Source organism: Callospermophilus lateralis, chromosome 7 (genome assembly GCF_048772815.1).
Source record: "Callospermophilus lateralis isolate mCalLat2 chromosome 7, mCalLat2.hap1, whole genome shotgun sequence".
Classification (NCBI taxonomy): Eukaryota; Metazoa; Chordata; class Mammalia; order Rodentia; family Sciuridae; genus Callospermophilus; species Callospermophilus lateralis.
Genome location: NC_135311.1, coordinates 139,029,822 through 139,053,445, shown reverse-complemented (window position 1 = coordinate 139,053,445; position 23,624 = coordinate 139,029,822). Strand labels below are relative to the sequence as shown.

General features: G+C 44.9%; 2 protein-coding genes across 5 annotated transcripts in view; one reads left to right on the top strand and one right to left on the bottom strand.

The window, feature by feature from the left end:
* Positions 1–16,537, top strand: part of Per3 (period circadian regulator 3) — a 58,668-nt gene extending 42,131 nt beyond the window's left edge. The window contains exons 16-22 of one of the 4 annotated variants that reach the window (XR_013091860.2): positions 4,203–4,433; positions 5,270–5,934; positions 7,487–7,595; positions 8,288–8,471; positions 9,126–9,276; positions 13,688–14,038; positions 14,688–16,536. Coding sequence is in view for 3 of the 4 variants with exons in the window: in XM_076861369.2 (XP_076717484.2) it covers positions 4,203–4,433; positions 5,270–5,934; positions 7,487–7,595; positions 8,288–8,471; positions 9,126–9,276; positions 13,688–13,771 (1,424 nt within the window). In the remaining variant the exon portion in view is untranslated. Of the gene's footprint in view, positions 1–4,202; positions 4,434–5,269; positions 5,935–7,486; positions 7,596–8,287; positions 8,472–9,125; positions 9,277–13,687 lie in introns of all 4 variants that reach the window. The other 3 variants (XM_076861371.2, XM_076861370.2, XM_076861369.2) reach the window with 3 other exon arrangements.
* A 1,657-nt stretch (positions 16,538–18,194) lies between these two features.
* Uts2 (urotensin 2) lies at positions 18,195–23,025 on the bottom strand. Its single transcript, XM_076862669.2, has 4 exons — positions 22,923–23,025; positions 20,719–20,856; positions 19,928–19,971; positions 18,195–18,308 (listed from the first exon to the last, which is right to left on the bottom strand). The coding sequence occupies exons 1-4, from the start codon at positions 23,023–23,025 to the stop codon at positions 18,195–18,197; spliced, it is 399 nt and encodes a 132-aa protein (XP_076718784.2).
* Positions 23,026–23,624: the final 599 nt, after the last annotated feature.

Here is a 23,624-nt window from a genome sequence, read left to right as displayed (position 1 = left end):
CTGTGTGTTTACCCTCAACCTCCTCGGCATTCACTGTTGGCGCAGCATCATTCCTTTGACTTTCAGAGAAGGTGTCCATTTCCCACCTTGGAACATGTCCTACGGGGTCTGTCACAGGTACATGCATGTCTGTGTTGGTGGAGAAGTTAGGAGTAGAACAGATTGAAAACTCTCCTTAACAGCATGATTACGTGGTGGATTATTCTGATCTTGCTCTTTCTCTTCTGTTCCCTCCTGTTATCTTGTCCTTTTGATAGCTCATAAAGACTTAGTAGATGACATGGGGACAGGTCTGTCACACTGGGTTTTCAGGTACCCTAGTTTGTCCTTGCTGGTCATCACGGAGGCTCGCCAGCCCATGCTGAGCTGCTCCTGTGCCTTTTCTTCTTGGTCTTGGATGCATCTTGCCCTTTGGGTTCTCTCAGCAGCCCGTCAGCTGGAGCGTGGTGGGCAGAGAGCTGTCATTGGAGAAGGGAGATTGGATTATTTGCTACTTAGCCAAAGATAAGTGTTTTCCTAGAGCTGAGGCAGGCCCCCAGGACAGGAGCAGGGGCACATTTTTAGTGCATCTTTTCATCCTACTTTGGAATCCTACAGGGTGTTTAATTTCCCACCACCAGGCCCATGCAAGGTGGGGAGGGTTTCAACCAATAAGAACCTTTTTTTTTTTTACCGTATCACTATGCTTTTGGTACTCTGGTCTTAGGTTACCATTTTGAAAGAATTCATGCTAAAATCCATCTGCTTTCATTTAAAGAAATATTTACAGATTATAGTTTTTTTTTTCCTGATCTTAAACCAGTCTCAGTGACTGCAAGGCCACATCTCTGTTCCAAGGTGAGCAAGCAGAGTCAGCTCATATGTTTTAAATTGTGGTGGTCATACGCTGGCCCTAGTAATGTGCTGGGTCTGAAGACCGTGGTCACACGAGCATTTCCTTGCCGTTGCATGTGTAGAACAACCCAGGTGTAACTGGTGAAGCGGGCCAGCTAGCCCAGAGGCCTGTGGCCTGTGAGTGGCAAAGTGAGAAAGTGTTTCCCAAGAGCCATTCCCACGATAGGACCTGTAGCGGGGACCAATTAAGATGGAATGTAAAATAGAGATGACTAAAAAATCACTCCATGAGTTTGTTTCTAGTATTGGGGATTGAACCCCAGGACATTGTACCACTGAGCTACATCCCAGCATTTTTTTGTAGCTGGGATTACAGGCATGTGCCACTATGCCTGGGTGCCAATCCATAAATTGAAATAAAACTTTAAAAATGCTCATATCCAAAAGAAGGTCTGGGCAAGAAAAATAAAGTAATGAAAACAGAAAAATCAACCAAAACAGAAAAATCAAATACATAATAAAATAATAGCTTTAAATCTAATTATTATCAAAATGACTTAATGGACTAAATGCCACAAGAAAGAGGCAAAGATTGTCAGAACAGATACAGAGATCAGCAGCCAACCATATCCCGCCCACAGTGCTGTCATCAATCTACAATTGAAACAAACTCACAAGTGCACGGGGAGTGAAGGAATGGGAAAGACGATGCCGTTGGGCAGTAGGTGGAGGAGGCCTGCGGTGCTTGCACAGGGCAGGACTGGCGCCAGTCCTGCCCTGTGGTGATGCCGCAGCCAGGAACGTTCACTAAGGCAAGAGCTTCTGAAGATAGGCAGTAGAGAAACGCCTCCGTGGTCAGAGTGAGAACCTGAGCAAAGAGGTGAGCTGAACAACATGCCCGCCACCTCACCCTAGCTGATCTGCTGAGAACCTGGTGCCCGCTAACCACGTAATGTACATGTAAGGACAGGGTGCTCACGGGCCTGTAGAGCACGTGGGGCTGAAATGTAAATCTCAAGTGTGAAAGGGTCCATGAAATATATACTGTGCTTCCTGGGGGAGGGTGAATTAAATTAAAAATCACTAATAAGATACTGAAACCCGAAAGTTTGGAAATTAAAGAGCACATTTCTACATAATCCTTGATTCAAAGATGAAATTACAAGGAAATTAGAAAATAGTTCAAAATCCACAAGAATGGAAGTATATATAGCACATCAAAACCTGTGCAGTACAGCTACAGAAGAACTTACAAGACTAGGAGCTTTGGGGGGCTGGGTTTCTGGCTCAGTGGTAGAGCAGTTGCCTGGCATGTGTGAGGGCCTGAGTTCAATCCCCAGCACCACATATAAATAAATAAAATAAAAGATCCATTTACAATTAAAAAATATTTTTTAAAAAAGATTAGTAGCTTTAATTGCTAATACTACAGAAAAAAGATCTCAAATCAGTGATCCAAAGTTCCATCTTACTAAAAAAAGAGCCGAGTAAACCCACAGGAGAAGGAAGGAAGTGATAAAGATAAAAGCAGAAGTCAACAAAATAGAAAACAGGCATCAGTTGAAACAAAACTAGAAGCAGTTTCTCTGAAAAGATGAACAAAATTCATCAAGCCCTGTGCTGGCCATGGCGCCTGACTCTTCAACTTCATAATCTTAAATGAGGTGGTGCAAATCCTCCAATGGGTGGTGTTGCTCCAGGTTCCTGGAATCTTCCAGTCTTCTGTCCCTGCAGATGATAGGCGCTCCTCAGTGTCTTGATGTGGGTTGTATTTTCCCGCCGCTGCCCAGGAGTGTTGATGTTTGATGGGATGCCAGGTACTATAAAGGCAGACCAGATAGTTTGTATTCCTTTGAGTAGTCTTAAGCTTTGTTATCAGAGGTAAGTTACCTGGAAACAGACTGACCCTTTAAGCTTTGCTTTCACAGTTTGGTAGGCAGGAGCAAAGCCGTGTGTGGTCCGGGCTTGATTCTGCTCTGGTGCCAAGAAGAGGTCTTTCTGAGTCCTTGTCTCCTGCCTCAGGAAGCACAAGGCTTTCTGGTCTGACTGATGGAAATAGTGCTGTTCTGGGATCTTTGGTTCTCCTTCCCTTGTGTTTCAGGAGGTTCCTTCTGCACACAGCTACACTGATGAGTGTTTCCCCAAATGGTCTGGGGGCTGCCTGTCACTCTCAGGACCCTCTCTCCCTGCAACTCTTGTCTGCTCCTCTCCTGAAAACCCTGCCCCTCATCTTACCAGCCCTCCACCTGCCCCTCCACTCCAGGCAGGGAGCTGGGGCAGTCCTGGGCTGGTCTCCCTGTTTCCTGTCCTCAGGGTCACTGTCCTTCCATCTGGAGGTCGGCCTCAAAGCCATGTTTCATATGGTTCGTTCATTGTCATTGTTTCAGGCAGGAAGGTAAATCTGGTCCCCTGTCTGCTGAGCTGATTCAGACCAGCTAGGGCCCCCTGGTGGGAGTGGCACAGGGCCAAGCCCACCTAGGCCACCGGATGCTGCCCAGCCCCAGAGGGTGTTGGGGAGTCCACCACAGTGCCCACCATAAAATCTTTTTTTTTTTTTAATTTTTTTTTTAATTTTGTTTTAGTTGCTGATAGACCTTTAATTAATTAATTAATTTTTATGTGGTGCTGAGAATCAAACCCAGTGCCGCACACATGCTAGGCAAGCGTTCTGCCACTGAGCCACAACCTCAGCCCCCAAAAATCTTTTTTTGAAAGAAGTAATTTTTAGGAGTGCACACCCTGTGGGTGGCAGCTAAGATGGAGCCCTTGCAGCATCCAAGCACAAGGTGACTGTGCAGCGGAGCTCTCCACTGTGTCTCGTGGGAAGGGAGTGAGCTGTGGGCTTGTGGGCACTTGTGCCTTGGGGCAGGTGGGGCCCACGGGAGGGAGGGGGCGTTGGGGCTCACACTTGTTCCCTCGTGCATAAAGAGCTGGGTGATAGTAAGGCAGTGGCTTCCTGAGGCAAATGAGTGAGAAGCAGGAGGTAGTGGGCAGATAGTGGACAGGGTGGGGAGAACTCACTAATACCTTTATGATACTTGCTGATTTTTTAACCACCTGAGGATATTACCTGTTTGAAAAATAAATACAAAGATTAAAAAAATGTTTTAAAGAATTCAGGGAGATAGAAAAAGCATTTATGATAAAATCAATTAAAGAAACACGAACTGATTATCATAACTCCGTAAAGTGTGTATATATTTGTTTATAAGGAAAAATAAGAATTTTTGTGCTAGACTGGTGAAGTTTTTTTATATTATAGTGTTATAATAATGTGTATATAGTTGTTGAAATAACTTGAAATAATAAATGAGTGAATAGAAATAATTGGCAAGAACTACAATTAAATCTGTCTTGTTTCACCTCAGCAGAAGATGCTGCCCTAGGAAGTGAACCCTGGACCCTAAACACCCAGCCAGCTCCTTTCACTGCAGAAGAATTCAAACACGTAGGGCTCACAACCGCCTCTCTGTCAGCCCACACACAGAGAGAAGAACAGGATTATGTGGATAGGTTCCGGAAAAAGATCCTCTCCTCGCCCTATAGCTGCTATCTTCACGGCGAAAGCAGCAGCAAGGCCAGACGCTCCTGTGTTCAAGGTGGTTATATTAAAACCCATAGTCCACTTATCCCGAGGCTGATAAAGCCATACAGGTGCCGCTGTCCCTCAGGGTTAGCCGAGATGGGCTCCAGGACCCACCCTGGCAGGTCCCCACCTGAAAGGCGCCCAAGTCCTAAGGCAGAGGGTTGCCCACACCTGCCACATTCTCATCTCTTAGTTACTGTAAAGCCTGAGACAATGTCAGTGGTTCTTTTACTGCATTGTTTAGGGAATACTGACAAGGATGGTGAGTCTGCACGTATTCAGTACACATGCAGATTTTTTTCTGATATTTTCCATCTGTGTTTGGTTGACTCTATTGATATGGACCCTGTGGATATGGAGGGCCAACTTCCAGAGAGATGGCATGAGCTCTTGGAGTTGTGCTTGAAAGAGAGATGCTGAAGTAAATTCCCTTTTGTCAGTAATTTACTTAGGATCTTTATGAGATCTGAACTATTGATTTTTATAAGAAACTGAAGAGATGCTAAAATAAGCTTATTTATTTTCTTAAAAAAACAAATTTGTAGTTGTTGGTGGACAGAATGCCTGTATTTTACTTGTTTCATTTCACGTGGTGCTAAGGATCGAACCCAGTGCCTCACACATGCTAGGCAAGTGCTCTGCCACTGAGCCACAGCCTCAACCCCAAGCTTATTTTATAGTAATTTTGTTCATCTTTTTAGAGCTACTTTTTGCCATCTCTGAAGTAGACATACTTAATATTGGCAAGCGTTCATTCCTTTATAATCTATTTACAATTACCTGTATACGCATTCTCTTCCTTCTTTCAGTTTGATTTTCCATAATATGCCTCCATCTTTATCCTTTCAGGAGATTTCACTTCCAAGCAGAGCAGGTTAGCAGGATGCAGAAAGGGGAAGCACAAACGAACGAAGCCACCAGTGCCCTTGGGCAGTAGCAGCTCCAGTGACAGCTTCCGTTCCCAGGCTGGGGGACCTCTTCAGGATGTGCTGCCCTGGTGCCCTTCCACCCCGTCTTCTGCCTGTGTCTCGGGCCTGGGGTTCCCAGCTGCTGTGATGGTTCCCAGCCAGTCCTCTTACCTCCTCCCAGCTTTTCCCCTGCCAGCCTGGGCAACTACACCTGAATGTCCACCTAAGCCACCTGTGTCCAGTGGCCTGCAGCATCTGCCTGCTCTCCCTTCCTTGCACGTGGATACTTTGGTGACCTTTTTCTTGCATGACCCCCATATCTGTCCTCTGTGGTCACCATCATTCTCTCCATATCCATTCTTGGGAGCCACAGACTCTTCTGAAATTCCTTCCTCGGTATCAGCAATGGCTCCAAACCTGGAACCACCTCCTTCAGTCAACAGCGGGAGAGTGGAGGAAAAATGGAAGATGCAAAAGGAAGAGCACCTGTTCATCCGTTCTCGGAGCAGCTCACCACTGCAGCTAGACCTACTCCATGAAGATGTGCCCGCGTCTCCTGAGCCTCCAGACGCAGTGAGAAGGGATGCTGGCCCCGTTGCCACAGACGTAAGTGATGCAGCTGTTAGCACACACTTACCGTCTGGCCTAGGCTCAACACTGATGTCCTCTTAGTTGTCTCTCTTGTCTATGGCCAAGGCTAAGCTTTGCTCCAAGTGGCCTGCAGTGGGCCTCTGACCCCATGGAATGTCCCTTGTCCTGTTTTGGTCCTCATCTGACTTTGGCTAACCCTTGCTCCACAGAGCCTACATGGGCCTCCTGACCCCATGTGGGGATCAGGACTGGTCCTCAGGTGCTTGATGAGATCTCTTTTGTAAAAGGCCATCTTTCAAGTTTTCTTTGTGAACCAGGTTCCCTGTACCCTTTAAAATTTGATATCCAGGTTTTAAACTTAACGTATTTATTGCCTATAAAAAGTATTTTCTTACTACTGAGGTTGTGATCTGGGAAGATGGGAATAGGCCATATAATATGAATTTACATGCATATGTGTAGGACACCAGGAGTTTATGCAAGAGGTAGGAGTCACCTTTTGTATTCAGAAAGCAGGCAGCTTTAGCCAGGTGCTGTGGTGTATATCTGTAATCCCAGCAGCTCAGGAGGCTGAGACAGGAGGGAGGCTGAGACTAGAGGATCACAAGTTCAAAACCAGCCTCAGCAACAGCGAGGTGCTAAGCAACCCAATGAGACCCTGTCTCTAAATAAATTACAAAATAGGACTGGGAATGTGGCTCAGTGGTTGAGTGCCCCTGAGTTCAATCTGAAGTACCACTGCCCACCCCCACCCCCACCCAAAAAAAGCAGGCAGCTTTAAATTTCATGTTTATACACATCATTTGGGTCATTTTTCTTTAACTTTTCAAATACTGTGCCTTGTTATTACCAGATTAAATTTTAGAATCTTGACATTCCTTTATTTTAGTGTAGAATCCAGCAAGTGTGGATATGTACTTTTTTTTTTTTGGTCTTCCCTTCAAGGTATAATACCCTTCATTGAACATATGTTCACAGTATGATGATCAGAATCGAGAATTTAGGCTCACCTATGGAGAGCCTGGCACCAGTGCACTGGCTAAAAATCTAAAGCAAGGCCCTGTGTCATTCTGACTGGAGTCTGGGCTAGGGAATAGGACATGGTTTAAACTGCGCTGTGTCACTAGTTGGGGGTTAGCTCAGACAAGTTATTTAACCTTTCTTTGCCTTTGTTTTCTTATGAAGAAAATAAAAAGATGGCTAGCTCAGAGCCTATTCCAAGGATCATATGACATATTGAGCATATTCCCCTGAGCACCAGCTCTGGGGAACCTGGGGCTTCCTTCCGCCTGCTGCCGTATGCCTACAGTTTGCACAGTGCTTGAAACAAATGAAATGTTCAATATGCGTATTTACCGAATGACAGAGACAAAAGAGCACACTTGAGTGATGCTTGGAGTGCTTTAGGTGCTCGGCTAAGCAGTGACACTTTCCCTGTTACACAGAGGAACTTTGACACGTCCTTAGGGACAGGCTTGTCTTCACCTCCCAGCGTGAAGCTGAAGACCTGCCCATCATGGGATGCTTGGAATGTTAATGTGTGTCTTCTCCTGTCCCTCCTCTCCAGCACTGTGTTTCAGGTGGCGGTGGCAGCAGGAGCAGTTCTGCTGCTGGTGACCTCTCTCCAGCCCCACCCCCCAAGGTGTCTCCATCTGGAGCTGGTTCTGCAGCCTCAGGTAGTGGATCTGGGAAACCGCTTCTTCAGACTCTATTGTCCAGAGGTTGCTGTGTTGAGGGCCATCTGACTGAGGCACTGGTGTAAAGATAAAGTCCCCCCACCTTTTTTTTATAGGCTTTCTTGGGGTATATTTACATACAATAAAATTGACCAGTTTTAATTACACAAAACAAGAATTCCAACAGATTTGTACACTTGTAAACCACTTCTACAATCTCCAGAACCTTTCTATCACTCTAGAAAGTTCTTCTGTGACTCTTCAGACATTTCCAGCCCTGGGTTTGCCACTTTAATTTTGCTTTTGCTCTAATTTTGCACATTGTATTAGACAGCGTGCAGCTGTTCATGTTAGGCTTCTCTGAGAATGAGGTTGTTGAGATCCATCCTGGTGTGTGGGCAGTTCATGTATCCATTCGCCAGAGGAAGTTTGTCGGGTCGCTTCTGCTCTGGGGCTGGGATCAGTAATGCCACTGTAAGTTCTTCCGTGGACATATGCTTAAATTTTCCTTGGATAAATACCTGGGAGTGGAACTGAGGCCTGTGGCAAGGGTATGGTCAGCTTGATTAGAAACTGCCCAACTGCTTCCAGAGCAGATGTGTCCAGGGCGCCTGCTGGGCTGGGTGGTGAGGAGCAGCTGGCCACCACAGACCTGGAAGTCAGTATTTTCATCTGTTGTTGATTTTTTTCAGGAAGCAGTGGTAGCTGCATCTTCTTCACTAGTACTGATTATTCTTCTGAAAGCTCTGAAAATGGGCAACAATCTCAGGATACACAGAAAACAAATGCCTTTCACGGTTTAGCTGAGGATCCCATCTGGAAAATGATAGCACAAACTCCTGAGTGTGTTCTGATGACGTATCAGGTGCCAGAGAGGTAAGAAAGCATTCTAAAAGACATTCTATGTTGTTATGGTTTCTCGTGTTGTAAATATAACATGACCATAAAAGTATTTAAAAATGTTTTATACATACCCTTCAGATTTACTCATTTGAAGATAAGCAAGAAATGACTTCCTAAAGCAAGGGTTACAGTGGTAGTGCTGCACATACACAGACCCAGACTGAACAAACGTGTGTCTCATCCTGAGACAAGAAAACAGCTGGGGTTGTAGCTCAGTGGTTGAGCGCTTACCTCACATGCTTGAGGCACTGGGTTTGATCCTCAGCACCATATAAAAAAATAAACAAAAACAAAGATATTGTGTCCATCTACAACTAAAAAAAAAAAAAAAAGAAGGGCTCCATGTTCCAAGATAATACACAAGGTGAGGAACTTTACTCTTTAGGCGCTAAAAGACAAGGGGAGCAAAGGGAAGACCATTTCTTCCGTGTGCTTCATTGAAACATCGTGCAGTTGTTTTCCATTGAGAAGAAAAGGCCTGCTACCAGCCTGGCTGGGAAATGGTTCTGCACTGTTGTCCATGTGTGCATCGTGTATTAACCAGACAGTGAAAGTGTCTCACCCACCAAAGAGAACAGAACCCTGCACCTTATTCAGGACTGTGAAGATGTCGTTGTTTGTTTCCAGGGTTAAGGAAGTTGTGCTAAAAGAAGATCTAGAAAAACTGGAAAGCCTAAGACAGCAACAGCCCCAGTTTTCTCCTGGGCAGAAGGAAGAGCTAGCCAAGGTGTATCCTTGGATTCAAAGCCAGACTGTCCCTCGAGGAATGCGTGTCCAAGTAAGCCCAGTAGCATAACCATCACATAGTCGTGTTTTGCACTGGGAAGTGTTCTTAATGTAGGTGAGCTTTCTCATGATCCCACTGAAATTTGTAATCCTCCCAATTGACAGAGGTGCTATTAAGGTTTGTAGATGTTAAATAATAATATAAGGTTATGCAGTTCTTTGAATTTTGAACTCAGGTCTTTTTGACACTAATTTTTTTTCTTTCACCAGTTGGACTATTTGGGGGCAATAAAGATAATATTTGCTTTGATGTATGATGAGGGAGGAGAGAGGTGAAAGAGATATACATTTCACATATACATGCATGTTTGAAAAGAGTTAAAATTGTGGGCTGGAGATACAGCTCAGTTGGTAGAGTGCTTGCCTTGCATGCACAAGGCCCTGGGTTCAGTCCCCAGCACCACACACACAAAAAAAAATTGCAGAAGATTCACTCTTGAGGTGGTGTTCACAGCCAGCAGGAAACTTGGTGGGGCCCACGTGGGCTTTGCCATCATGAGGTCGTAGAGTGTTTGTGAACAGCTTTAGCAGTGAAGACTTTATCCACCACTGTTCCTACCGGTGGTGCAGCTGTAGTAATGGAAGTGACAATTGCGAGGCCTTTTCCCCCAGGTCTCAACATGGGGAGGTGGAGGCATCAGGTTAGAAATTACTCTCAGAAAAGTAGTATATGAAGGCTCGTGAAGTAAGCAGGTCACTAAAATCCTCCCCTCTCACTCTTTTTAACTTCGTACTTTTTAATCTGATAAAATATACATGATACATGTAGCATAAAATTTACCTTCCTATTTTAAAGTGCACAGTTCAGAGGTATTGAGTACATTCATATTATGCATCCATTAGCACCATCCAGCTCCTGAACTCTTTATCTTACAAAACTGAAACTGCTCAGAAACAGGAAATGAGCATCTCTCCTCCTGCCTCTCCTCCCACCTCCTGGGCAGTCCTCCCGCTCTCCACCTGTGGGCCTGGCTGCAGAGTACTTTAGTACCTCGTGCAGATGCAGCACACACTCTCTTTTCAACTGGCTTATTTGTAGACACACCTGCTCTCTCTTGGTAGCTGTTGTGTGGCCTGTCTGTCCCTCCTCTCACTGTCAGCCTGTGTCCAGAGCTAACGTGACTCTCTTGTGGACAGCAAATGATCAGATCAACGTGTTCACACCCTTTGTTCCAGCCTCTGCCTTCTGAGTGGAAAGTCGGGCCCTTTACGTCTAAGGGACCGCTGGTCTGAGGCGCATGTGCCCTCTTGCTGCTTATTCTCATTGACCCTTGTTTCTTTATTGTTGTCTTCTGTTGTATTAGGTTTATTTATTTATTTTTTGCAATGAAAATTTTAATTCCCTGCTCATTTTCTGTTGTGTATATTCTGTAATTATTTTGTTTGTGGTAACCATGAGGGTCATATTTAATATCCCAATGTTATATCACTCCAGTTTGAATTATTCTAGCTTAGCTTCAATAACATTAAAAAAACAAAAAAACCTGAGCTGAGTGCAGGGTGATGCATGCCTGTGGTCTAGTAGCTCAGGAGGCTGAGGCAGGAGGATTGTGAGTTCAAAGCCTGCCTCAACAACTTAGCAAGGTCCTAAGCAACTCAGCAGGACCCTGTTTCTAAATAAAGTACAAAAAAAAGGGCTAGAGATGTGGCTCAGTGGTTAAGTACTCCTGATTCAATCCCCAGTACCAAAAACAAACCAACGAACAAAAAACTACTTCTATAGAGCTCCATCTCTATCTCCTTTCAGCTACTGATGTTACAAAATTAGATTTTGTTTGTTTGGTACTGGAGATTGAATCCAGGGTGCTCTACCTCTGAGCTACATCCCCAGACCTTTGTTTGTATTTTATTTAGAAACAAGGTCCTGCTGAGTTGTGTAGGACCTTGCTAAGTTGTGCGGGTGACCTGGAACTTGGCAATCCTCCTGCCTAAGCCTCCCATTGTTAGGATTATAGGTATGCACCACCATGCCCAACACAAAGTTAGATCTTGATATATTGTATGTCCAAAAACATAAACTAATAACTGTTTTTATTCATTAATCTCTTAAATGATGTAGAAGATAAAATATGTAATTACAAACTAAAGTTACCATAATATTAGCTTTGAGACTAGCTTTCTTTAAATGTATTAGTCTTTTAAATCATATAGAAAACAAAAAGTTACATGTCATTATTAGAATAATAGTAGCTTTTATAATTACCCCCATATTTTTCTTTGCTGAGAACTTTTATTTTTTTCCTCTGGCTTTGAGTTATTGTATGTTGTCCTTTCATTTCAACCTTTAGCATTTCTAATTCCTAATTTTTTCCTCACTTTTTTCCCTCCCTGTACCAGGAATTGAACCCAGGGGCACTTCTTTACCACTGAGCTACATCCCCAACTCTTTTTATGTCTTATTTTGAAACAGGGTCTTACTAAGTTGCCCAAGGTCTTACTAAGTTGTTGAGGCTGGCCTTGAACTTGCAATCCTCTTGCCTCAGCCTCCTGAGTAGCTGGGACTATAGGCGTGTACCACCTTGCCCAGTTCTCCCTCTTTTTTTTTTTTTTTTTTTTTTTTGTGTGTGTGTGTGTGTGTGGTGTTAAGGATTGAACCCAGGGCCTTGTGCATACAAAGCAAACACTCTACCAACTGAGCTATATCCCCAGCCCTCTCCCTCACTTTTGAAGGAGTTTTGCCATATATGGGATTCTTTATTGACAGTTTGGGTTTTTTTAAAGTACTCTAAATATATTGCCTCAGTGTTCCTGGCCTCCGCAATATCTGATGGGACCTCTCCTGTAGCCTCACCGTTGTACCTAGTGAATCCTTCCTTGCTGCCTTTGAGATGCTCTTTCTTGAACCTTAAACTGATCGTAATGGATCTCAGGGTGGGTCTCTCAGGTTATCCTTCCTGGAGTTGATTGAGAGCTTCTTGGATGTGTATATTCATCTCTTTCACTGAATTTGGAAAGTTCTCGGCCATTTTCCTTCACACACCCCTGTCCTGCTCCATGCTTGCTTCTCTCTTGCTGGTCCCGCGGGCACTTCAGGCTCTGTTCACTTCCCTTCCGTCTTTCCTTTCTGTTCCTCAGACTTGACAGTTCGACTATCTTCACATTCTTAGTTCCTTCTTCTGCCTTCCATGTCTGCCTTTGAGTCCCTCTAGTGAATTTTTCATTTGTTTTGTCTTTCTCAGGTACAGAGTTGCTTTTTTATTTCATTTTGTTTTCTTTTTTAAATCTATTTTTAGTTGTAGATGGACACATACCTTTATTTTGTTTGTTTATTTTTATGTGGTGCTGAGGGTGAAACCCAGTGCCTCACATGTGCTAGGTGAGTGCTCTACCGCTGAGCCCCAGCCCCTCAATATATATTTCCTATTGCTTTATTGATATTTCTGTTTTGTTCATACATTGTCTTGGTTTCTTCCATGTCTTCCTTGAGTTCTTGAAGCATCTCTGAGATGGTTGCTGTGAAGCCCTTGTCTAGTAAGCCAGCCATCTGCTCCTCCTTGGAAGCCCTTGCTCTCGGCCCCTTCTTCCTGAGTGGGCAGTGCTTTCCTGTTTTTAGGCCTGTAGCAGTGGTTGAACTAGACCTTGGGACCTGGTTGTGTGGCAGACTCCTGCTCCATCCCTGGAGCTTGCTGCTTTTGGCTTTTCTCACTGGTTGTCATGACCATATCTGCTGGAGGGCAGCAGGAGGCACAGACCTCAGGACTTCCCAGACCTTTGTTAGGTCTGCACTTCTCCCCAGATGTGCATGGAGACTCTCCAGATTCCCCACATAAGTGGTTGCATTTGAATGTCCAAGACTGTAAATGTCTGCCTCCCAACGTGGGGGGAGGGGGTAGGAGTGGGTAGAAAAAAAAGAAAAGGGCATTGGCCCTTTAAATTCCTTGAGAGTTGCTTCAGCTGGTGGAGCAGGAGCTTGCAACAGTAGAGGGGAGGGTGTCATGATGGCAGCCCACCTGAGTGTCTGCACCACCAAGGCCAGCAGCAGCCAGAGCACAGGTCCCAGTTGTTGGAGGATGGAGTCCTTAGGTCCACTCTGATTCCCATGAGCTGCATGCAGGCTGCTCCAGAAATATATGCATGTCCACTGGGTAGCCGGTGCTCTGTTGCAGCTGAATTTGACCAAAACCAACCACAGTTTACCATTGAGGCCTTCCCCTGGAAGTTGTAGCCTTCAAATAGACTCCCCCTGAAGGGTACGTGAAGAATGAGCTTCCAAAGAATTTAAGCTAACGTATCTAAACAGTTTCTGTCATTTACATTCTTATAAAAATGGACCATATTAGGTACTTTCGGACATGAATAAGTTGAGGAGTTAGAAATGATGTTGCTGACCAGCCCTGTGCTGATTTTAAACCCTCAGAGGGCACAGACATTGCATAACAGGCCTGCCTGTGTTCTCTTTTGAGAGCTGCGCCACCTGTGAAGACAGAGGTTCAGCTGGTGACACTGCAGAGACCCCTGGGCCGCATCCAGGAGAAGACAGCAGCTGAGCCACCATGAGGATGTCCCTGCACAAGCTTTCCAGGGCACGTGTGACAGACTTCCCTATGTGTCTCTAAAGCTCGACTCACAAGTGACTACAAAGTCATCATCAACATAAGACTTCCCACCATGCTTTTTTAACAGACATCATTTTTCTGAAGCAGAAGCAGCATTGTATATCGAATCTTCTCTTTGTTCCTGATGTGTTAAAACTGCCAGTTAGACTCCTTTTCTAGTTTAGCTGCCTTCTAGAGAGATTGGATTGCCTTTAAGAGGTAGGTGTATGGTAAAATTTTATTTCACATATCACCCAAAATAAATTATGATTAGAAGTACAGCTAAAATGAGCCCACAGCTGAGCCTCTCTGGTCTGTCTGTTGCTACCTGAGTCGTTCTCCCTGGTGGAACTCGAGGAGCAGCACACCCCTGGGCGTGTGCCTCCGTGATGGTCTCTGCAGCGTGGTGCTCCCCTGTGACTCAGGACATCCCAGTTTCCTGCCACCCATTAAAGTCCGTTGTCCACTAGTAAATCAGGAAATAACTATTTTTAAGGCTGGATTTTTACTTTCATTCTTACAAATGCATTTTTACTTTCTTTTTTTCAACCTGTGACTAAAAGTCTTTTCTAAAAACAATCCATCAACTTATTAAGGGGCTTATTCTTTGGAGAACTTAAAATTAGCAAATGTAAATGTAGTTAAAACGAAAGAGCTGTTTACTCAACTAATAGTGTTTTTCTTTTTAAGATTTTTTTATTTTAAAATAATGATTGTAAAAAGTGACAAAAGTTCTATAAGTTAATATTATTCTTATTGCATATGTGTTTAACCAATAACTTTTGCTTTCCACTGAATTTACACAAAGATGGCTTTCTGTGCTGAGCAGAGGTCTGATTGGCACTGCCTTTTGTTTGCCCTTGAACAGGGTAAGTGTTCTGATACCCAGTGAGAAACCTCTGGGGAGCTCAGCGACCCCAGCCTCCCCAGCCCTCAGGGACTGCAGTCCTCAGGAGTCATTGATTTCTGTGTCACTTGCCGAAGAGTCTCAAGAAGTGAGTGTTGACTTGACAGATTGGCTCACTCCAGTGCTCTTTATAGAGAAGTCATGGTTCCTTCTCAGACTTAGAATGATATGCGTGATCCACACCCATGCAGCTCAGAAAAGGAAGTAGAAGATGAAGGTCACAGTGACCTTGTATTTTTATATAACTTACAACAAACTTATTTTTCTTTTCTTTGTTTTGTTTTTTGTTTGTTTTATTAAAAGACTTCTTTCTCCTTTGAAGTTTCATAACTTTTTCCAAATGCATCCTCATAATGATTAGGCAAATTGACTTTTTTTCTGTGGAATAGATGGACCCTGATTCTCCAATCCTGTAGCTCAGATTTTCTCCCAAAGTAGTGGGTTCTGGATTCAGTCTTCAGGTGTCAAAGTCAGTTTCAAATGCTGCCTTTGACATTTCTTGAAATTTTCTAGTATCAAGCATTCACATACAAATATTGCTGTTTTATGAATAGAGAATACTCATATTCTATTCCATCTTGATAGTTAAATGATTTCTGAGATCTTTGTGTGTTGATCCAGTTGTTCTGGTATTTTTTTCCCTTTGGTAAAAAAGTCAGATTAAAAAATAAGCCTGTCCACTGACAACTTTCTAGAGTAATGAAGTTCTTAGTTTGTGTAAATCAAAGATGGCATTTGGAGCTATCAGGGTCATTCTGCCTTTATGTGTGCGTACTTTAAACTCTGTGTTCTGTGCCGACGCAAGGCTTCTTTGTGCTGTTTTGGATGTTCGCTTGTTAGAATCACCTGTTTCTCTCCTTCGAACACATTCTGTCTAGTCACATGATGCTAGGCTGGATCTGACGTGGTGCTGTTGTGGTCAGGTCTATAGGAGCACTCCCAGGCCTCTTCTCTTGATAAGAAGATTGTTCAGTGCATGTAGAGGTTGTCCTACTGCGAGATGCAGTGGGATTCACAGTGGCCTCTGCTCCCCCCCAGGGGTCTGGTCTCACCCAGTTGAAGCTTGGTTGTTCAAGTTTATTATCAGCTTTTTGTATTAATGACTGTAGGAACTGGTGATAAAAGTGTATTTTATAGGCTTCCATGTTTACATAAATACTACCCAAAAAGCTTTATTTTCTTGGGTCAGAGGCCAAAATTTATGAAAAACAAAATGCTGTACAAAGGGAATAGTTTTGCAATTACACAAAACTTCATTATTAATTCATAAGGTAAATTTAATCCAACTTGAAATTTTGTTTCAACTGAATTTATAATTATGTGATTTACTTGTTTTTAATGGCTATTAATATTTTATTTGGGTATCTTTTTTAAGTAAAATAATAAACTGTACATGTGAAACCTGTGGGTCCCTAGCAGTGCTATGTGGCAAGCCCTGGTCTCAAGTGGGTTTCGCGTCATGAGAGGAGCTTCTCGTGGAGGCACTGGGTTGCCATTGCAGCGCATGTGGGCTAATGGTGACAGGCATGTCTCAGTCCCTTTTCCCAGCACATTGGCTCATTTAATCCTTGCTCCAGCATTGTGAAGAATTTATTGGGTTCCGTGTGTGTGTGTGTGTGTGTGTGTGTGTGTGTGTAGTAATTTTCATGCCATTTTAATGAAACCCAGTTAGCATGTCACTCTTTCATATTCCACAGGGTGAACCTGTGTTTTACCAAGACTGTAACTTGGGCTGGGGATGTGGCTCAAGCAGTAGCACGCTCGCCTAGCATGCGTGCGGCCCGGGTTCGATCCTCAGCACCACATACAAACAAAGATGTTGTGTCCGCCGAAAACTAAAAAATAAATATTAAAAAAAAAATTCTCTCCCTCTCTCTGTCTGTCTGTCTCTTAAAAAAATTAAAAAAAAAAAAAAAAAACAAAGACTGTAACTTAGCAGCAACAAAATCTAGAAATTAAAATATGGAACAAGAGCCTGAAGTCAACAGGTCTTTTAGTAATACCCTTTTTGAATCCCTGCCACCTCTCTGTAGCAACAGTGACCACAGCAGGAAGGAAAGGGCCTTAGTGTGGGTGGCACTTAGTGTGGGTCAGCAGCTCCTGGTCTCAGCTTCCCCCGAATAAGCCTTGTCGTCCCTGTTATGGAGGACACTGTGGCAAGGGAGCAGATAGCCTGCTGGAGGACACAGCTGGTACATGAAGCGAGTAAGGGTCTGAATTTCATGATCTGACTGCAGAGCTGTAGGAATAATCTCCCGATATTACCATGAGTGAGGGATTTTGGAATCACTACAAGGAAATTCTTCCTTGAGGCTCTTTCTGGTGTCGTGGTGCGAGCTGGTATGGGCTCCCTCAGCTCTCAGAGGCCCAGCGTGTCCCATAGCTGTGCCTGGTGTGGGCATGCGTCTGAGATCAAGTACCCACTCCTCACTAACATCTTTCTCTACAGATGTTCTTTTTTTTTTTTAATACCTTTATTTTATTTCTTTATGTGGTGCTGAGGATTGAACCCAAGGCCTCGCATGTGCTTGGCAAGCGCTCTACCTGTGAGCCACAACCCCAGCCCTCTCTACAGATGTTCTTGATGTCTTAAACCAGGAAAGCTTTATCCAGCTGCACTCAGAGATTTGTGATGGCTGCTGATAAGATAAGTGCACATCACCTGCTTCCAAGTGCCTGGTGCAGCCTGTGCCGCGAGGGAGGGGGATGGACAGCCCCTGGTCCCCCTCTGGACAGTCTGCGCAGAGCCCTTGGTGCTCACCCTAGTCATTCTGACCACATCACTGTGGAGGCGCTGGTGACGTGGAGTAGATTTACACACGTGTGGTTTCTAAAGATTAGTAAACAGGGCTCTTACTTCTGTTTTGCAATCTTAAATCCTGCCATAGCCTTTTCTCTCAATATGAAACTAAGGTATTTCCCCCAGAATATGTGAACCATGATTCTAGAGCTCCAAGGAGCGCAGTTCCAGCGTGTGTCTGTGTGAATGTCTTTTCTCTTCGGGGAAGAGCGAGGCCAAGCCCAGGAACCTCCTGGTGGGAGCCCATCCTGGGTTCTGCCTGGAGGTGTCACTCACTCTAGAGACCAGCCAAGCTATGGCACTGCTTTTTAAAAAGTAACACTTGATGTGGTCATTTTTAAGGGTGAGAGGACATCAGCCGTTTGTTTAAATGGTCTGTAGTTGAATGATTTTGTCTAAACTTCACCTTTATGGCTTTTTCTTCTTAGTATTTGCTTCTATTTATTTATTATCTTTACTTTTAAATTTCCAAGAAATTAGGACTAAATTGAAGGTAAGAAAAATGGCAGATTTCCAGGACATGCTTACAGGTGAACCAGCCACTCTTGGTCTTGCGAACTAGAGCGTGTTTCCCAGGGATGAATTGGGTGGTGGTCTCGTTTTTCTTCCATGCTTCTGGTCAGGTGTCTTGTGTCTGACTGTCCACACTGAGCCAGGTCCCTCTCGCCTCAGACGCAGTACTTCCAGAAGCACTCCAAGGGGGGCCCATGCTGCTTGTGCTGTTTCCTGGGTCTGGCCAAGAGCTGACTCAGAAAAATGTTAGGATCCTCTTCAGGGAAAGCCTGAAACCAGAACAATCCAGAACAACGTCAACCATCAGTGCAAGAGGAAGGAGCCTTAGCCGAGCCTCTGGGGTGAGTGCTTGCCCTGTGGCCCTCTGGCTGTTCCTGTGCCCCCTGGATTCTGGCCTCCCTCCGGCTCCTCGTCCCAGGCCTCCAGTCTCCCCACCTGTGGTTGCTGTGTAGTTTTCTAAGCCCTTGTTGGCCTAGTCCTGTGTAAGTTCTCTCTTAGTGACATGTTCTGCACATATATTGTTCTCTGTGTATCAAATCTTGGTCATAAAGTTTTCTCTTTATTCTGTTTTTTTTCCCCCTAGAATTTAACAAACACAGCCTACTTATCACCTGTGTGGTTTTAATCGATACTCATAACCCTGTTCAGGAGAACGTAAACATGGGAATGGTGACTTGTAATTAGCCACATATAGAAGTCAGGGCGTCCCCTTCTGGGTAGCTTCTCCCTCTGGGACTGCAGGTGGTATGTGGTATGTGCTGTCTGTAGGATCTAATGTGTCTACCTTGTACTTTTGCTGGAATGTTAAGGGGTATTATAGCCAAAGAGGTGCCTCTGGTCAGAATGGGAAATGGTTGGTTAGTATTAAATGAGGCTCTTGAGCTAGTGACCTTCTGGGGGCCTTCAGACGCTGCTGTACATGCACTGCCAGGAAGGGAGAGTGGGAACCCAGGCCAGCCGAGGCCAGGCGCAGGAGGTGCACTCAGGAGACCCCTCAGGCAACACCAAGAGCTTTCTGGGGTTGATGATGATTGCATAGACTTTTCTTCTAGCTTGTCAGGTCCTCTGCGCACTGTGCACCATTTCTAACCAAGGGTTTTGCCATCCTCGCTCCCTATTCCAGCCCTCCAAAGCGCCTTTCTGGAGACTGCTCCCTGCTCCGTCCTGCACCCCACAACTGTGGACACAGCATTCCTCCCTTGAGATGGAGGTGCCAAGCTCCCAGGGCTGTCAGGTGTGAGGGGGGAGCTCGTTGAGGTAAGGGGATGACTCGTGGGTTTTATTTTATTTGAAGGGGGTACCAGGGATTGAACTCAGGGCCCTCAACCACTGAGCCACACCCCCAGCCCTATTTTGTACTTTATTTAGAGACAGGGTCTCACAGAGTTGCTTAGCACCTCGCTGTTGCTGAGGCTGGCTTTGAACTGGCGATCCTCCTGCCTCAGCTTCCTAAGCCGCTGGGATTACAGGCGTGTGCCACTACACGCTGCTGACTTGGCGGTTCTTGCTAGCTCCCAGTGATGCAGTGCTTCTGGAGGGAGTCAAGAAGACAGTGACCGTATAGTGACCAGCACACTTGAGAGCAAGGACCTTGTCTGGTTTTTTTGTTTGTTTAGTTGGTTGGTTTTTGTTGTTGTTGTTGTTTTTGTTTTGTTTTAAATTCTTACAACTTATTTAACTTAGCCTAAACAGACACTGGTGAGTCCTTGTCACATTCAGATTTTTTTATGAATAATGGTTTGGACAAATTAATGCTTCCACAACACTGGCCAATTACTTTAAGGTGCAATTTTTACAAGAACACTAGCAGTTCCTGAATTCAGGAGTCTGAAGTCAGGACTGGAAGGCTCCCCTTTCATTCCTACCTCTCGTAAGCAGAGAAACTTACCTTTCTCGGATGGCTTCTTGGGTTGGAAATGTTCATAGTAGGATCTGGAAAACAGTTTTGAAACCAGTTCATCAGATCTGCTGTGCCTAGGGTGTGCTTACTTTAGAACACATAAAATAGTGTATGATGAGTCACATCTCCTCCCAGTCCCTCACGCTGCAGCAGGGTTCACTTGAATACAGAGAGGGGTCCTTACCTCTGGGGTTCACAGAGGCCTTACAAAAATGCTTAACAGTTCAATATTTGATTTTTTAAAAAATTAATAAAAGCTGAACTACCATCTGCTAAACAACGCAGTGAAAGGCTCCATCTTGTTTCTGGAATGTCCTGAGCATGGCGTCCGTGCTGGGGGAGACACTAGCCATGGACAGAGTCGGAGCTGGCGTTTGTTCTCTGAGCATTTCACTTGCATTTTTTCACTGACTTTTCAAAACACCTCCAGAGGTGGGTGTTTGTCATTTCTGTTTACTGATGAAGAGCTGGGTTACAAAAAGATTCAAACCCTGGGAAACCAGGATTTAAAATTGCACTCATTGGAAACAAAATCACCATTGCCCCCCATCCACACAGAAAGAGAGGCTCAGGGTGCCTTGCACGCCTGGAGCTGGGTGGTGAGGACCGCAGGTTGCAGAGGGAGTCCGCGCCAAGAGGGGAGAGCGCTAGGTCACTAGTTTTGCTGTTCCATCTGGCACGCCTTTATGCTCCCGCACAGGGTTTCCCCTCGTCTGAGGACAGAGGGTGAATTCAGTAGCCATGAAACCAAGCCCTCTGTAAGCAGGGACTCAGCTGACCTGCTTCCCGGAGCCCGTTGCCTCTCTCCGCACCCAGCAGCCCGTCGCCTCTGCCCGAACCCAGCACCTCTGGCAGCAGCTTTAGGATGGAAGCTCTTTCCAGCTCCTCCAGGGCCAACCTCGCGTCGTCTTCAGGTGCTGCAGAGTGAGATCGAGACCAATGACTCGCTCGGGCCTTCAGCTCGTCATTTCTGCTCCCTGTTGTGTTGGGGGAGTACCAGCAACAGGGAGAGGAATACTAGAAAAACTTCAGATGCAAGTTCGTGATCTGGGACTGGTGGTGTTTTATTTAATTTGCAGTACTGGATATTGAACACAGGGTGCTCTACCACTGAGCCACATCCCCAGCCCTTTTATTTTTTTATTTTGAAACAAGGTCTCACTGATTTGCACAGGGCCTCACTGAGTTACTAAGGCTGACCTCAAACTTGGGATCCTCCTGCCTCGGCCTCCTAAGTGACTGGAATGGCAGGCATGCACCACTGCACCCAGCACTAGTGGTATTTTAACAAGTGAAAGTCCCACTGTCCGTTTGCATGCCAGCAGGACAGAGGTCAGGAGATGTGGATCTCATATGTCACCTCTTCACTGCATATGTGACTCACCTCACCATCCAGGAGGGAGAGCCCTGAGGAGGAGGTAGAGCAGAGCGGGGGCCCTCAGCACCCTGTAGCTCAGAGAGTCTGAGGGACCCTCCTTCCCTACTTGTCCACTGCAGTTGACTGCCTTTTCTTTAGATATCTGGGTGATGCCACTGGATGAGAGGAAAAGAAATGGTTTTCGCTCTTTCCACAAAGGGAGGGCAGTGACAGCACCTCTTACTGTCCTCCAGGTGGAGATACAACTATTACTATCCTGGAAAAGAATTAGCTTCAAGACCACTCGTAAGGCGCTTGATCAGTGTGAATCAATTTAAGGTGCTTTTCCAGCATGAAACGTGGCCAGTGGGCTGGCCCTACACTGTGCAGTCGTCACTGAAGCTCTGAGGGCGCTCGTATTGGATGGGAGTCGTGGGCTACGCTGCCGTGCAGGGGCGCCCGCAGGCTGCGGGAGTGGGCGGAAGCCACACATGGCCGCAGCCTGACAGCGGAGCTAGGACCTTGTCTGCAAGACGGCACACGAAAGGCATCCGAGCATGTTCTCAGCATTTCTAATACCAGTGAAACCTGTGAAGTCTGATCATGGACAGGTGCTTATGGCTTGAAGGGTCCTTTCCAAAGGAGCAAAGATTTGTGACAAAAATTCCACGGTAAGCTTCTGCCTGCCTAGAATCTGGGAGAGGTGCTGCCCTCATTTCATCTGATTTTGTTTCTAATTATTATCTGAGTGTTTAAAATACATTAGTATCTGAATATTCATTTGATTTCTTCTTACAATGCTTATCAAAATCTCTTTTTAAATAATAGAGATTTGGTTAATGCCTGGTTTTGACCAACAAGGTGACTGTCAGTTAGGAGCTCAGTGACCCAGAAGTGACTGATGATGTATGAATGACTAGCAACACTTGAAAATCATGAGAAAGCTGTTTGGAGAAACTTTTAGAGGCTAGAAATTATAAAATCAATGGCTTAGAAGAGTTTTTTTTTTTTTTTTTTTTTTTAATGGAACTTACCTCAGCCTTCTCACTTCTTAAACTAATATACCTCACTGGTTGTATTTTCTTAAAGCTCAACTTGGACTTTCATGAAATGAGCACGTATCAAAAGGAAAAGGTAAATGCACTTGGAAGACTGTGACATCCCTGCCCTGCTGGCCACTTCCCTGATCTTTAATAAGCCCGTTTGTCTCAGCCACACATCAGTCGATTACTTTTTATTATAGAAGGAGAGAGAGCATTACTGATCCGTAACTAGAACAGCTGATTCTACACTCAACCCAGTTTATTTTAAAATTAAAAGTAATGATGTTTTAAATCCAGTGCAATTTCTATAAATGGGAAAAAATATTGACCAAATCAAAAGTTTGAATTGGAGAGCTGATATGAAGCCAGCAGTGCTACTTTTCTGTGTTTACATTTTAGAAAGAGAAAGCTGCGTCCACTACTAAATCTAAATTGTGCTGCAAGGGCGCCTGGTGTTCTTGGTAGAGCTGGGACTGTCCATGTAACCAGCTCCTCCAAGCAGGAATCCCACCCTCACCTCCAGCATGGCCCCAAAGGCCAGTGGAGATTCTTCAGAAAGACTAGCACAAAAGATGCATCTTACCTGGGAGCTGGAGAGACATGTCCCTGGAGTCAGTGACAGGAAGAGATACGAGAGGATTTAAGGATCCTATAAAGAGCAAAAAGCAAGAGGCCAGCTGGTACATGATTGTGGAGAGGCAAAGTCCCCCTGGCTCTGTCCTGAAGTGCTATCAGCTTGCTCCTCCTCAGTCTGTGGTCACCAATTATATATATCATCCCATGACCTCATACAGAAAAATGTAAATGTATTGGCTCTGGAGGCTAAAAGGCAATCACTTTGCATTGAAGTAATTTTTCAAAGTAACAATTCATAGACAATAAATTTACTGTCTCGTTGCCTAGTATGCAATGTAGGTAATATAAAGAACAAATCTGGCAAAAGGAGTCACTTGGCAGTAAATCTTGAGTTAGAGAAAGGGTCAGAAGTGAGTTGATGTGGCCAAGGTAGGAGACATGGATTTATGAGTCTTAACAGAAGTGACGCAGAGTGTGACATGAAATATGTTGGTTCCCTTTAGTTTTAATCTTGTGAGTGAGTTGATGAGTTGCCGTGTGGTGCTGGGGCTGCTGTGCCTGGACCATCACAACCTCTGGACAGACTTACAACCAGTTCTTTAAAACAGTGAAGATAACTTAAATATACAGCAGACATAGCTCAGACTCCATTTCGGGGACTGCAAGCATGGAGACCTCAGGGAGAGGGAAGAGCATTCCACAAAGATGG